The sequence below is a fragment of the Pogoniulus pusillus genome, chromosome 40 (genome assembly GCF_015220805.1).
Source record: "Pogoniulus pusillus isolate bPogPus1 chromosome 40, bPogPus1.pri, whole genome shotgun sequence".
NCBI lineage: Eukaryota > Metazoa > Chordata > Aves > Piciformes > Lybiidae > Pogoniulus > Pogoniulus pusillus.
This window is the reverse complement of record NC_087303.1, coordinates 151,395-166,520: the sequence shown is the minus strand read 5'-3', so window position 1 is coordinate 166,520 and position 15,126 is coordinate 151,395. Positions and strand designations below refer to the sequence as shown.

General features: G+C 49.1%; 1 protein-coding gene across 3 annotated transcripts in view; it reads right to left on the bottom strand.

Moving 5' to 3' along the window:
- Nucleotides 1-4,229: 4,229 nt before the first annotated feature.
- Nucleotides 4,230-15,126, bottom strand: part of MAP3K3 (mitogen-activated protein kinase kinase kinase 3) — a 55,902-nt gene continuing 45,005 nt past the window's right edge. For all 3 annotated transcript variants that reach the window (XM_064174144.1, XM_064174145.1, XM_064174146.1), the window contains 3 exons: nucleotides 14,877-15,006; nucleotides 12,909-13,086; nucleotides 4,230-9,104 (listed from right to left, as the gene is read on the bottom strand). In XM_064174144.1, coding sequence (XP_064030214.1) covers nucleotides 8,876-9,104; nucleotides 12,909-13,086; nucleotides 14,877-15,006 — 537 coding nt within the window. In that variant the 3' untranslated portion in view covers nucleotides 4,230-8,875. The remainder of the gene's footprint in view (nucleotides 9,105-12,908; nucleotides 13,087-14,876; nucleotides 15,007-15,126) is intronic.

Sequence of the window (15,126 nt, the reverse complement as noted above, 5' to 3'; positions counted from 1 at the left end):
CCTGTCTGCTCCTCTGTTCTCAGGGGTCTGGGGAGGTGGGACCAGGGGGCAGGCTGCCTCTTTCTGTAGAGGCAGCGTTCCTGGGTGCATAGCTGTGATGCGAGGACTGATGCAGAGCAGTCCTTTAGTGCCCAAATGCTGAGTCACAGATTGCATCAGGCTGGGAGGAACTCTCAGAGGTCATCTTGTCCAACCTCCCCGCACTCATCAGGGACACCTCCAACTAGATCAGGCTGCACAAATCTGATTGTGAACGGCTCCAGGAATGGGGCCTCAACCACATCCCTGGGCAACCTGTTCCAGTGTTTCACCACTCTTGTTGTGAAGAGCTTCCTCCTGATGTCCAACCTGCTCCAGATTCAAACCATTGCCACAAGCGTTTCTGAACAGTCCTTCCTCAGCCTTCCTGTATGTCCCCTTCAGAGACTGAAATGCAGCTCTAAGGTCTCCCCAGAGCCACCTCTTCTCCAGGCTGAACAGTCCCAGTTCTTTCAGCCTGTCTTTGTAGGAGAGGTGGGTGACCACCCTGGTAGCAGCACACCACACCACCTGCCACAGGGAGCCCAGGCCACCCTTGGAGGGAATTCACCAGCCTGTGAATTAGATCCATCCCTTTCCCCTGCACACATTTCACAGAATCACAGGATGTTAGGAGTTGGAAGTGACCCAAAGAGATCATCCAATCCAAACCCCCTGCCAGACCAGGATCACGCAATCTAGCTCAGGGCACACAGGAACACGTCCAGACAGGCCTTGGAAGTCTCCAGGGAAGGAGACTCCACAACCTATCTGGGCAGCCTGTGCCAGGCTCTGTGACCCTTACAGTAAAGAAGTTGCCCTTGTGCTGAGCTGAACCTCCTGGAAGCTGAAGATGCAGCTTCCATCTATTGCTGCTTGTCCTAGCCCAGGGAGCAGTAAGCAGAGCCTGTCCCCCCTCTCATGACCCCCAGCCCTCAGATGTTTATAAACATTGATTCAATCCCCTCTCAGTCTTCTCTTCTCCAGACTAAGCAGCCCCAGGGCCCTCAGCCTCTCCTCAGGCAGTGCTCAGTCCCCTCATCATCCTCATAGCCCTCTGTTGGACAGATCCCTGTCCGTCTCAAACTGGGGAGACCAAATTTGGTGGCTCAGTTCCTTGCCTTTCCGTATCAACAAATGTTGTGCCCTGCCTCCACAAGCAGATGCTGGCTCCATTCACTCTGCAGCTGGCACAGTGGGCAGGATGGGCATCAGAGCTGGCCTGACAGGTGCAATGCAAGGTCTGCATTGGATCAAGCCCATCTGCTGAGCAGTGATGTTTGGGCATCAGAGTCTGTGCAAATCAGTGAGGCCAATGAGAGCTGCCAGGCTGGAGAGCCTAATGCAGGGAAACCAGGGAAAGGAGGTGAGTCTGGATTTAATGATTATTTACCTCCCTCCTCCACACACCCCCTGCAGGACTGGCTGGAAGGGAGTAAGCTGTAAGGAGCTCCACATCTTTCAATTGCTACAGAAGTTAGGCTTTTCAAAGCTTACACAGCACAGAACCCACACATCTGAGCACCAGCCTTTGATAGCACCAGCTCCTGTGACATTAGTGACTGCTAACAGCTCCTGTCTGGGGGAATCCAGACACAGCCACGACGACAGGAATCAAGGATTGAAGAGGGGGGGAAAGGTGAGTATGGGTAGCCCATGGAGTCCCAGGAGGTGTAGAGAGGTGTTCTTAACCCAGGTCACTCTGGTACTCCTCCCTTGCTGCAAGCCCTTTTGGGGTCGTGAGTGAGCACCAGCAGCCAGGCAGAATCTCCACAGCTGCCCTGTGCTGGCCAGGCTGTCTGCAGTCACACCTGATTCTGGCGAAGACAGGTGCTGGGTAAAGTCCAGGAGCCTTAGGGTCCTCCTGGTGGACAAGTTATTCTTTCTTGTTAGCTAAGCTGTCAGAATTTACACCGCCAGCACAGCAGGGACAGCACACAGAGACCCTGGCAGGGCTTCATGTGAGTTTCAGCCTCACCAAGGCTGTCACCATCCCCCAGGTGCTGCCAGCGCCTCACAGCAGCACGCAGGTGGCAGATTGACACCATAACAAAAGCCATTTCCTGCAGCCTCCGCTGACACATGGCCAGCACTTGTTGCTCTGCGGAGAGGGTCTCCTGATGCTGCTTGAGTGTGGCCCCTTGCAAAGGTCTCCTGATGTAGTCTGAGTTGTGGCCTCTTCCTTCCCAAGGTCTGTGTAGAAAACGAAAGCAGAGTCCTTGGTTTTGCTTCCTGTTTCGTGCTGGCCTCACTTCCCCATGCCCTCCCCACCGCAGGCTGCTGCTCTGCTCAGCAGCATGCTCAGGCACAGAGTTTTTATCTGTTAGACAAGAGGATGACCCCGAACCAGCAGTGTGCCCTTGTGGCATCCTGGGGTACACAGAGTGTGACCAGTTCTCCAGATGAGGCCTCACCAGGGCAGAGTAGAGGGGCAGGAGAACCTCCCTCAGCCTACTGGCTTCACTCTTCGTCATGCACCCCAGGAGGCCATTTACCTTCTCGGGCACATGGCTGGCTCATAGGGAACTTACCACCCACCAAGGTCCTTCTTCATGGAGCTGCTTCCCAGCAGGTCAAACCCTGCTCTACAGGGCATCAAACAAGCCCGAGATGGGAAGCTCACGCTCCTAAACCAAAGGTTACCACTGAAGAGACTGAGTGGAGAGGAGAACGGAGGCACCAAGCTTTGGGAAGGGCCTCCTCAGGTAAAAGTAACTGAGAGGTTCTCAATTCCTCCCTCAGCAAGGGCAGGACTGTCGGGGTCTCACACACATGGAGGGTGTCAGGGAGCCCTAGGATGTGGTTACTTCTGGTCCCACAAAGGCTGTTTTGTCCTGGGAGAACTTCACTTATCTGGTTCTCATCTGCTCTGCAACAGCACAGAGCAGCAGGCGTGGACTCACCCCATGTGCAGGGGTTTCTGTTTCATCAGCTTCTTTAACCCATTGAAGGTCTTGTTGGCTCCTACTGCACATGAACACTTCAGTATTTATCTGCCATGGCCTGGGAAAGGTGGGAGAGGGAAGGTGGTGGTTAGGGCCTGAAGTGTGCCAGCAGCTCCAGGGATCATGGTGGCATTCAAACCACTGCCTAAGTAGCTGTGACACCAAAGACCTGGAGCTGCATAGAGTGAGCAGGACCAGGAAAAAATGAGCATTTCAGTGAGTGGTGGAGATGAATTTTATAGGACTTCTATCTCTGTCCTCTCCTAAGATAGCATGCTGGAAAAAAAAGGCCTGAAAATACTTGGCAATGTGGCTACCCATTCCTGTGCCCTGCTCTGGGACAGCAAAGCTTATCCTGTCCCAGATCCCTACTGCACTCAGTGCAAGCCTGCCTAGTTTCCTCCAGTTGTGCTGGGAAGCTCTGGAAGGCAGCTGGTGACAGCTCACAGTTGTCTGAAGTGCAGAGGTCTCCTCCAAAGTTTTGCTTTCTACAGTGCCCAGTTGAGAGAATTGTTTTGGTTGGAAAATATCTCTAAGAATCCAACCACTGACCCAACACCATCACGGCCATGTCCCCAAGACCAACTGTTGACCCAACACCACCATGGCCACTAAGCCATGGCCCAAAGCGCCATGTCCACAGGCTCCTGGAACACCTCCAGGGACTCCGCCACCTCTCTAGGCTGCCCATTACAATGCCAATCACTCTTCCTGTGAAGGATTTTTCCCTAACATCCAGCCTGACCCTGCCCTGGCACAGCTTGAGACTGTGTCCCCTCATCCTGTCACTGGTTGCCTGGGCACCTGGCCACAACCTCACTTCAGGTAGCTGTAGACAGCAATAAGGTCTCCCCTGAGCTTCCTCTTCTCCAGGCTGAACACCCCCAGTTCACAGGCACCAGGCTGGAAGGGACCCTCAGAGGTCATCTTGTCCAACTTCCCCACAGTCAGCAGGGACACCTCCAACTAGATCAGGCTGCCCAAGTCTGATCTTGAATGGTTCCAGGAATGGGGCCTCCACCACATCCCTGAGCAACCTGCTCCAGGACTCTGGCATTGTGGAGAGGCCACACTTACCTGATCCAAGCAGAAATGATTCCCAAATAGGACACTTCTCCATTTGTCCCAGAGAACAAATTCCTGCAAGGACACTTTCTTCTCCTTTGGTTGGAAGGAAAAGGAGTTAGTAATTTGTCTTACTGCCTTACCCCGAGGCACCAGGCAGGAACTCAGAGCCACTGCACTGCCAAGCACCACCAGAAGGCGTTCATAGAAAGGATACTTTTATTGTAAATAGAACGATACATTGGCCTGGCTTTGCACTGCAAGCCCCCGGTCGGCATATAGAGACTACTGCTTCAAGGTTCTTCTGCACAGTCCAGGTTAAAGCAACTTCTCCCTGCTCTGCACAGCCTGTGTCAAAAATGATCAAGTCCCTCTGCTTGTTTCTGAACTGCCTCCTCACCACATCTGCCTTTGCCAACTGGCAGACTCAGACCTGCTCAGGGAGGTTTGCTCCTTGCCAATCTGGGGTTTAACAACCTGAAGCCCCCACACCATTCAAGTAGAGAGGACACTGAAGACAGACTGCTACTCCCAGCTCCGAGGGCAGGCAGCAAGGTGACTGCCACGGGATTGCACAAATAGCTGCTTTTCCTCCAGCAGCTATTAACCTAAGCACCAATCTCTGGGACCTCCCTCAGTCTCCCCTGTACAGCTCAACTATCTGGTCTTTGCCTAGCAGAGCAGGGCTGGATCTATCTGCTGAGGTTTCACAGGTTACCCTGGCTCTCTGGGCATAACGTGTGCCACCTCAGCAGGTACCAATCGCCCTCTTGGTCAGTTTGGTTTTGGCAATTATTGATGACAATGAGAACCATTAGGAGCATCTTCCAAGTCTTTTGGAACATTACTCCAAAAATATGAACAACAGCAAAAATAACAAAAAAGAATAAATCCAATTTGCTGCAACCTGCCAGCAGCAGAATAGGCAAAGATCAGATTGTCCTGGAGAACAAGCAAATAACCTGGAATGCACAGAATCGTCACACCGAGACCAAAATGACATTACTTTTGTTTCCTAACAAGCTCAGGGACAGCCAAATCCCCTCTGGTGGGAATCTCAGACTGTTTCAGAGTAACAGGACTCCTATAATTTTTTCCTTTCTACAGAAGATTCTTCATTTCTGCAGCACCTTCCAGCAAGGATCACAGAATGGGTTGGATTGGAAGTGACCTTAAAACTCATTCAGTTCCAACTCCCCTGCCATAAGCAGGGAAACCTCCCACCAGACCAAACTGCTGGAGACCTCCTCCAACCTGGCCTAGAACACTTCTAGGGAGCGGGCAGGATCCCAACCCTCAAACTTTACTATGTATCCCTTCCTGGAAGGAGCAGCAGAGCACACAAGCTAACACGTGGAATGGACACAATAGCTTATTGTCAGACTGGCATTCCTTCTCCACTCTGCCCTACATCATTCAGTCCCAGTTGTTGCCAATCCAGGCCAGGGCAGAGGCCAGATGCAATTCAGTTTAGAGACACAGTTACATTTATCTCCACTTGAAACTTACTATGATGCCAGCTGAGAGGCTGGAGTGCAAGTATCAGCCCCAAGGTGCTCACTGGAGCTCTGGGCTTTTAGATTCAGAGAATGGGTTGGGTTTGAGGGGACCTTAAAGATCATCTGGTTCCAGCCCCCAGCCATAGGCAGGGACACCTCTCACTAGCCCAGGTTGTTCAAGGCCTCATCCAACCTGGCCTTGAACACCTCCAGGGAGGAGGCATCCACAACCTCCCTGGGCAACCTGTTCCAGTGTCTCCCCATTATCCCTGCAAAGAATTTCTTCCTGATACTCAGTCTCAATCTGGTTTATCTCCTTATGAATCCAAATCTTCCCTTTGCCATATCCAAGAGGGCTGTGAGGAAACAAAGAAGGTTCTTTTGGCTCGGTTCTACTTGTTATAAACCATCAGCAAATTCTCTGCAAAACCAGCTGCTTTTTTTAACCTTTTTAAAACTCATAAAGGTGTCAAATTTATTTCCCAGCCCCCCCTCCCCCTGTAACAGTCGAGTTGCTATATATAAAAATCACCAAATATGATTTTTTACCATATAAATAAAACAAAACAAAACAAACCCCGAACAAAAGTATGAGGCATCACTGTTTACGTGACGTAAAAAGAGCTAAAAAAGAGAAGATATAAACTACATTCATAAAAGTGCATCTCCAAACATACAGGTAATGCTTTGGCTTGTTCCTGTGCCAAATGGGTGGCGTTGGGGCAGCTCCTGGGATACAAGAAGTCCAAGCTGGCAACCCCAATGTTCTCTGTCACTCTACAGTTGCTATTTAACTTCCACGAATACAGACTGCAATGCAAGTGTGTAACACAGAGTAGGCACATCTCAGCATAGGTGGTGGGAAGGACCAGAAGCTCTGGAGGGGAAAAGGACTGAGCTCATCAGTCCATGATGCTCTTTGCTCTGCTCTGGAACAGCCTACTGTGATGGATATGAGGTAAAAGCCACAACAGATCCTGAGGATTTAGTTGCTTTGAAACATTGAAAGTGACACCATTTCCACATGCCCTATTCTCCCAAAACACAGTAAGGAAAGACCACAGAAGAAGGTCTCAATTTGGCGAGGACAAACCAAGGGTAGAGAGAAACCTACAGAGACAGGACCGCTGCACTCTTGATCACTGGTGGAGTGAAGTGTGAATGAAAAGCTTCCAATCTTTGGTATCTTTAGGTGCTAGTTGCAAGGCTTGAAGAGTGCTACCAGACCCCACAACAGTGCTGACCACCTACTTCTACTCCTCTTCCTCAGCAGCCAGTCACACCAAGCACAGTGGTGTAAAGCCAGGCTAGAGCCTCATGCCTTCACCTCCCTTCGGGGCAAGCGACAGAGAAGTACAGGCCAAACGTCAGGCCATGAGTCTTGACCATTTGGGGTCAAGTTCCAGGTCTGGGAGAGATCATTAGAAGTGTCCCCACTAGATTTAAATAAATTATGGAACAAGGGCTTTCAGAAAAGATATCCCCCTAAGTGCCTGCAACCTAAACAGTGCATCCTTGTAGTAGTGCAGGACAGCCTGAAAAGTGAAACCACCACCAGCTTTGCTTTCATCTATTACACATTGCTCAGTCTGACACAGGAAAAAACACCTCAGATTGTTAAATCCTTTTAGGGATTTTGGTTGTCTAGGGGGGGGTTAAGGTTCTTTATTCTCCCTTCTAATTCAACACAATATTTATCATGTTTTCAGGGAGTTTGCTTCCACTAAAACTTGCCTTGTCCTGCTCTTTGCATTCAGTTAAAAAGTTAACTTTCTTGTTTTCAAGTTTTTTTGGTGGAGAACAGTGGATGTTAGGTGGAGCCTTCAGATGGTTTCCAGCACAAGAGCACAACACCTGTAAGTGTTACTCCATAAAGCAGTATTTTAGCTACTAATACATTGCTTATTTTCCTTTCAAACAGATAACTTCAAATTACTCCATGAATCCCCAGCACTTCAAAACTATTAGGTCCTTTGGAGTGAAATAAGGACCATCAGTGCCCAAAGCCCACGCAGTATTCAAGGGCAGCCAGCCACCAGGACCTCAGCTTTCAGAGATGTGGCAACCCATCAGATCCAAACCCACCTGCAGACATTTTGCTGGCACCTGGCATGGGAACCTCCAGGCCATTTGAGAAATGCATCAATATTACAAAGGTTCTCTCTGGCTCTGTTTGATTCAACGCATACAAAGAGGGCCAGAACATTTGATGGGAATTCTAAGTGAACACTTGCACGCTTGTAAACCAAAACACATGCATGGAAGGGTTGAGCTTGATTATAACTTACTGTGAACAAGGAAAAACTAGTGTCCAGCTACTTCTCCCCACGAAAAACTCAGTTTTCCATTAGGCCAGGTCCTCAAAGAAACACAGAAGCTTTTCTTGAAGTAAATTCCTGGGCACCAGATGAGCTATCTTTGGTTTAAAGGACAGTAAGGAGTTACCAGCCAAGAAGATAGGTGCGGCAGAAAGCAGTTCTGCAGAACTCTCTTCCACAAGGATTTTGTTTAGAGCCAGCAGTCCCAGGGACATGAAGCAGAAGCACAGGTTTGTTGGCCATGAGGACACAAACTGACACCACCTCAAAGCTAGGACAGATCAAGCCTTGGAAATCAAGCTCTGGATTCCCTAAGGTCAGTGGGAGAGCCTTCACCTCGGGCCACAGACCGACTGCATTCTGCTGCGATGTTTTCTGATTATCCTGACATTTAGCTAGAAAGATCTCCCTCAACCCCCCAACCCAAAACTCCATGGTTTCATTATAAAATAACACAATTCACATACTTATGAATCAATATTTTCTGAACACTTTCAGATGCTGAATACTTAAGAAGAAAAATATATCATCATTATATAGCGAGCGCAGGCTCAATGACACATGGCTTTCGGCTGGGTTCAGGTACTACAGATGCCTCCACAGCCCCAGCAGTCTGGAAACCAGTGACTCACACACAGAGAGCTGCTCTGGGTGGCTGTTGTACATTTCTATTTCTGTTGTGAAGAGTATGGCTCCTCCAGTCCCCATTTTGGTTCAGATCTCTCCTTTGTTCAGTGAGACACTATTCTTGGGCCTGCAGAAAACATTGCAGCCAGCTGCACTTCCACATCAAGGGGACTAGGGCAAAAAAATGCAACTCTGTTTGGACAGCTGTCAGTAGAACAAACATTAGTCCAGCAAATGAAGGTATCAGGCACAAGAGCAGACCCTAGGTTCCTTGGCATCATTTCCCCAAAGGACTAGGACAGCTGAGTTGGCATTTGGAAGATGCAGCGCTACAATGGGCAGTTGCAACTAGACCAGACGGGGCACCGGAAGCCCAGAAGGAGCTGCAAGCGAGGGAGGTAATTCAGTACTGGAGCTGTGCAAACTGGTGTCTGAGCAGCTCTTCAGCAGAGGGTCTGTGCCTGGCTTCCACAAAGATCTGCTTTAGGAAGTCCCGGCAGTGTTCCGAGATGTGGGAGGGCAGCTGGGGGTTGGTTGGCTGGGTGGCGATTTTGAAGATGGCTGCCATGGCCTCGTACTCTGCCCAGGGCGGCTTCTCCGTCAGCATTTCCACCACGGTGCAAGCGAGGCTCCTGGATGAGCAGAGAGGAAAATGAAACGAACGAGCAGTGAGGACTGACTCACACAATAATGCAGTGTTCAGAGCTTCCCAGCGGTCAACATCGAGGAACAGCTCAGCAAATCCCATCCAGAGCTGCCAGCCTCACTGCTTTGACTGCTGTCAGAGCTGAGGCAGGGAGGCTGCTTTCCACTTTGCTTCTCATTCAGTTAGAACTGTGAGGTGTCATCTGCTCTGCTCTCCCTGCTCAAATTCTGCTCTCAGTAAACATTTGTGTCAACAACAGGGAACAGAAGGTGCACACAAGACAGCCCTGAGAGAGATGTTTGCCCTCACTGGTGATTTGGGTGCTGCTGCTAAATCACAGAATGGTTTGGGCTGGAAGGGACCTCCAAAGGTCATCTAGCCCAACCCCCTGCAGTGAGCAGGGACATCAGGATGCACAGATGCATGTGCTGAGATGTGAGGTACAAACCAATTGATAACCAAGGTTCAGGCAGTCAGAGCTGGCTGACCCCACAAAGGCATTTCAGCAAAATCCCCTTTGGTGCACAGCCTCAGAATTCCCAAACCCCTAATATCTCCACTTCGCAAGAAACCAAGCACTGTAGTCTGTCAAAAAGCCACTGAAGTCTTAACAGCTCCATACTACAAAGGCAGTAAACGGAAATGTCAGGAGGGCAGATGCATCACTGCATGGAAGCCAAACTCCTGGTGAAGTTAACAGAGCTCTGCAGGCTCCTTCCAGGCAAGATCATAATTATGGACACGGCTGAGCCACCTTCCTGATACAAGGGTGAGACCAAGACCTTCACAGAGAGCTGGGTGTCTGTAGCACTGCAGTGATTGGGTTCTGTTCAAAAAGGATTTCTTCAGACCACAGATTAACCAAAAGGTAGTTAATGAGCTTCTAATATCCAGTGCTGTGTTTTCACAGAATAGCTTGAGTTGGAAGGGACCTTAAAGCTCATCCAGTTCCTAACCCCCTTGCCTTGGGCAGGGACACTTCCTGCTAGACCAGGCTGCTCATCCCACCTGGTCTTAAAACACTTCCAGGGCTGAGGTCTCCACAGCTTCTCAGGGCAACCTCTTCCAGTACCTCACCACCCTCACAGCAAAGACGTTCTGCCTGATGTCCAATCTAAACCTCCCTTCTTCCAGCTCAGAGCCATTGTCTCTCATCTGAGCACCACAACCTTTGTTAAAAATCCCTCCTCAGCTCCCCTGTAGCACCTTCCACACACTGGAAGGTTGCTCTAAGGTCTCCTTGGAGCCTTCTCTTCTCCAGGCCGAAGAGCCCAAACTCTCCCAGCCTGTCCTAACAGCAGAGGTGTTCCAGCCCTCTGATCATGTGGCCTCCTTTGGACCCTCTCAAACAGATCCACGTTCTTTCTGTTTCTGATCACACTCCTCCACTAAAAAGGCAAAACTGCCTCCTTTACCTTTAAGCTAAATCCTCTTTTGAAGTGAAAAGCAAAGAAAAAACATTTTCAGAGACAGCCTTGCATCAGCTGCCAAGACAAGGAAAGGAATCAAACCTGGTGAATATGCAAGAAAGGGCTTCTTGACAAGGTTTAAAACCTAACGTGAAAACCTTACGCTGGTTTCCAGCCATTTCAGACTCGCTGGAGGAGAGAACAGAAAATCCAAACCATGTGTGCTGAAGTGCTGGGGGCTTGCTCAAGAGCAGGCAGGACTGTATTATTGTTTAGACTGATTTATACCCTTTAAGCAGATCCAGTTTCTTTAAGATATTCAGCAAGAAGCAGCAATGTTTTTTATGTGAAGTCACTCCAGCAATAACAAATAGCTTACATATTCTGCTATTTAGGAAAAAGAAAACTGGAGAAGGGCCTGCAGCTGTGGCAGAGAGCCAGGTGGTCAGATTTGCTACATCTCTGGGCCTCTCGGCCCTACGCATCCACCCTGGGACTGGAAAATTCTGCCCCCCCCCCGCAAACGGACCATTGGGATTGGAGGAACCGGAGCCCAGCCAGCAGCAGCAGCTCTTTGATGGGAATGGGACCATGTCAGCACCAAGAGGAAATCCACAACTGCATCAGCCCAGGGGGAAGGGCACGTACTCCGTTCTCTCCACAAGCATCCCCACTGCCAGAGTCTGCAGAACTTAACTCTTTGCAGATGAGAGAGATCTGTCTTCACTCACTGCTTGTTCAGCAAACAGCACCTTGCTTTGCTGTGCAGTCACGAACACAGCTTTTGTCACTGTCATCTGCTTGAGTTCTAGAATTCCACCTGTTTTAAGGCCTCCAAAGCTACGATTTTGACACAAGACCATTTTGCTGTTTCCTTTCCACAGGGGCTGTTTCTTGGCTATGCCAATAATAGCTTGGCTACAGTTTCCATTCATGCAAACTTCAAATCACCTCTGATTTGACCTCTGTCTTTAGTATTATTCCAGATCTGGGCATCTTTCTTTTAAAGACTGAATTGTATTCCTTTCATTTTCAGTGTGTTATAAACATAGCTCTCACTTGATAATTAAATGAATGGACCCTCCCTACACAACCTTCAGCACCTTCTGCAAGGGATGTAAGGATGGAAACCTCTCAGCAGCCATAAACCAGAAAATCATAGAATGGTTTGGGTTGGAAGGGACATCATCTAGTTCTAGACCCCATGCCATGAGTAGGGACACCTCCAACTGGCCCAGGTTGCTCAAGGCCTAATCCAGCCTGGCTCTGAACACCTCCAAGGAAGGAGCATCCACAACCTCCCTGGACAACCCGTTCCAGTATCTCACTACCTTCAGCGCCAGGAATTTCTTCCTAATCTCCTAAATCTCCTCTCTTCCAGCTCAAAGCCATTGCCCCTTGTCCTGTCACTACAAGACCCTGTAGAAAGTCCCTCCCCAGCTCTCTGTAGCCCACTTTAGGTACTGGAAGGCTGCTCTAGTCTCCCTGGAGCCTTCTCTTCTCCAGGCTGAACAGCCCCAGCTCCTGCAGCCCCTAGGGGATGTACAAAATCAGCTCTCAGGTTGAGGGAGGAACAAGTGGAAATTGCTCTTGAACAACTAAACGAGCTGTTGCATGCTGACATTGCACAGCAGAGCCTGCCATGGGTTGTGTCTGCAGTTCAAACCAACTGCTTCAGTTTGCCTTAAACTCTTGATTCAGACAACAATCTGATTTTGGATATAGGGAGGAGTTTAAGGATTACAATTTCTCACAGTACCACGAATAAATTGTGCCCCATGGTACCTCCTTGAGCAGGGACACATAAGGCATGGTGGGCTTACACTGGCCATGAATGGGAGCATAAAGGGGAGACCAGTTTAATTTTCTCCTTATGGTCATGGCATCTTCTGAATACAGCTCTGCACTGGAAGGTCCCAGCTGCCACCTGACCCCTGCAGTGTCTCCTGGGTGCAATAGTTTATTTTTTTTGTTTTCTCCTGGAGGAGACTGAGGGCTGATGTCATCAATGCTGATCAATAGCTACAGGGCAAATGTCAGGAGGATGGAACCAGGATCTTCTCAGTGGTGTCCAGAAATAGGGCGAGGGGCAGTGGATACAAAATGGGACACAAGAAGTTCCACACAAATATAAGGAAAAAATTCTTCACTTTGAGGTTGGCAGAGCACTGGGACAGGCTGTCCAGAGAGGTCTGCTGAATCTCCATCCCTGGAGACACTCCAAACCAATCTGGACATGTTCCTCTGTGATTTACTCTAGCAGAGTGGGGGTTGGAGGAGATGATCTTCAGAGGTCTCTTCCAATCCCTACCATTCTGTGTGTCTTATCTCCCTCCAGGAAAGCTGTAAATTGATCTGTGGACAAGAAGTTGAAGCCTCACCACACGTCTGCTTTCCTTCCATAGCCTTCTCCGCTGATCACCTCTGGGCTCATCCAATACGGCGTGCCAGTGACAGAACGGATGCCTGTTCCAGACATGCAGATTGTCTGCAGCCGTTTGCTGGCCCCAAAGTCCCCAAGCTTCACATTCCCAGCAGAGTCACGGAGAATATTTGCTCCTGGACAAAAACCAAAGAACAGAGACAGCTGTTTTCATGCAATTCAGCTGTTGGATCCACAGCCTGACATCCAACCCAGAAATACCCATACTCATGGTATGGCTTCTTCCCCACGAGGCCTCAGGTGACCTGTTAAACACCATTCCTTTGATTTGGGCTGCAGGCAAGCCAACTGCTAACAGCTGAAAATGGGAGAAACTTCAGGGGAAAAATACAAGGAAGTGAAGGGGGAAGGGAAATGGGAGCTGAGTCAGCACTGTCATTGTTACTCTGTCTGTAAACAGGTCCAGCAGCCTACGCAGGGCCCCCAGGCCAGTGGCTGGGACAGATCCTAGCTATGTAGAAAGGGATTTTACTGGGATGCTGCTCTAGTGACTCTAACTGTTGCTTTTGGGTCAGCTGGAGTGCAGATGGAGCTAATTAAACCACTTTGAACTTCTACAATAAACAAGTCAATCCCCACTTTACTTGGCCAGAGGTCCTGAACACGAAGCACTAGGGGAAAATAAGTCAACTCAAGAGCTAAGCTTGTACGTGGACACAAACTAAGGCTTAGACACCAAACACAACTCTTCCTCCAAAGCCACACTTAGATCATAGAATCACAGAATCATTTTAGTTGGAAAAGACCTTTAAGATCAAACCATCTTCTAACTCTACCAAGGCTGAAGCTAAAGTGTGTCCCTCAGCACCACATCTATGTGGCTTTTAAAGACTTCCAGGGATGGGGAGTGAACCACCTCTCTGGAGAGCCTGTTCCAGTGTAAGAGAACCCTTTCAGTGAAGATGTTTCTTTTAATATCCAGCCTAAACATTCTCTGATCAAGACCAAGAGTTCCATATTGCCATCATCTGGCACATGCTTATGTGAAATCCTTTTGCCCTCAAATACAGTGCACCTGCACTGGGAAATCACTTCACTGTCCCACTGAGAGAGCTGAATTTGGAGTATCAAGTTGTCCATCCAGCACCCTGGAGGCAAGTTAACAGTTTTGCTTAGATGGGTGCAAACCAGAGGCTAACCCACCAGGTAGGAAATGATATGGTAGAGCACCACAAGCACAGCATACGAGGTGTGATTCAGCAATCAGCATCCCCAGAAGGAACAAGAGGGTATTTTCCCTTCCTAGTCCCTTGAGCACTGAAAATAGTTGTGTGCTGTCTACATGTCTGCTGACATTAGCTCTTAAGGAGATGGATTGGCTCCATGGGCTTATGTATTACAAGGACTAATCACTGAAGCTCTGTGTGGAGGCTTCTTAATCAGAGGAGGCAGGACAGTCACAAGAGCCTGAGGTAAGCAGGACTGTCAAGAGCAGGCTTGCACCTCTTATGGCAGTCAGTATGCCCACTAGCTACAAAATGGTACTTGGGCCAAGCAGAGAGGAAAGCAGAAGGGAGCCCACATGGAAATCAGCATGATTTAGGTGGGGGCAGTGAAAATCTGATGACAAATCAGCCTAATTTTGCTGGGGTGTGAGAGAATAATAAGGAATTATAAGAGTAAGTGTTCCTAAGAATTAGAGGCTTCCTTATTACAAACCAATTGCCACCCTCTGGAGTTCTGTAGACACAACAGCTCAACTTCCCTTATCCAGCTCTGAACATGACATACCCAGCCCAGAACACAACCTTCCCCCGCACATATGTGCAAGACCAAAGAGGGATAACTGAGCAAAGCAACGTTCAGAAGTCTTAGCCAGGACACTGGACTTCAAATGCTCTTAATGAATTATTTGTTCAGAGTTGCTCTAGCACGTGGCAGATGCATGAATCAGTAGTGCTCTCACCCTTTATGTCCCTATGCACAATCATGTTGCTGTGAAGGTAGGAGACTCCCTCGAGGATCTGGCGGGTGTATTTCCGGGTCACGTTTTCCGTCAGAGCACCATAAGCCTTCAGCTGGTCTTTCACTGACCCCTGCACCCAAAGCAAAAAGGAGGGTTTGGCAAAGAAATGTCAAACCACAAATCCTGCAGTCTCCATTTGATTTCCATGAGCTGGGACTGCATCATAAGCACAGTAGGAAAGCCTTTTTGT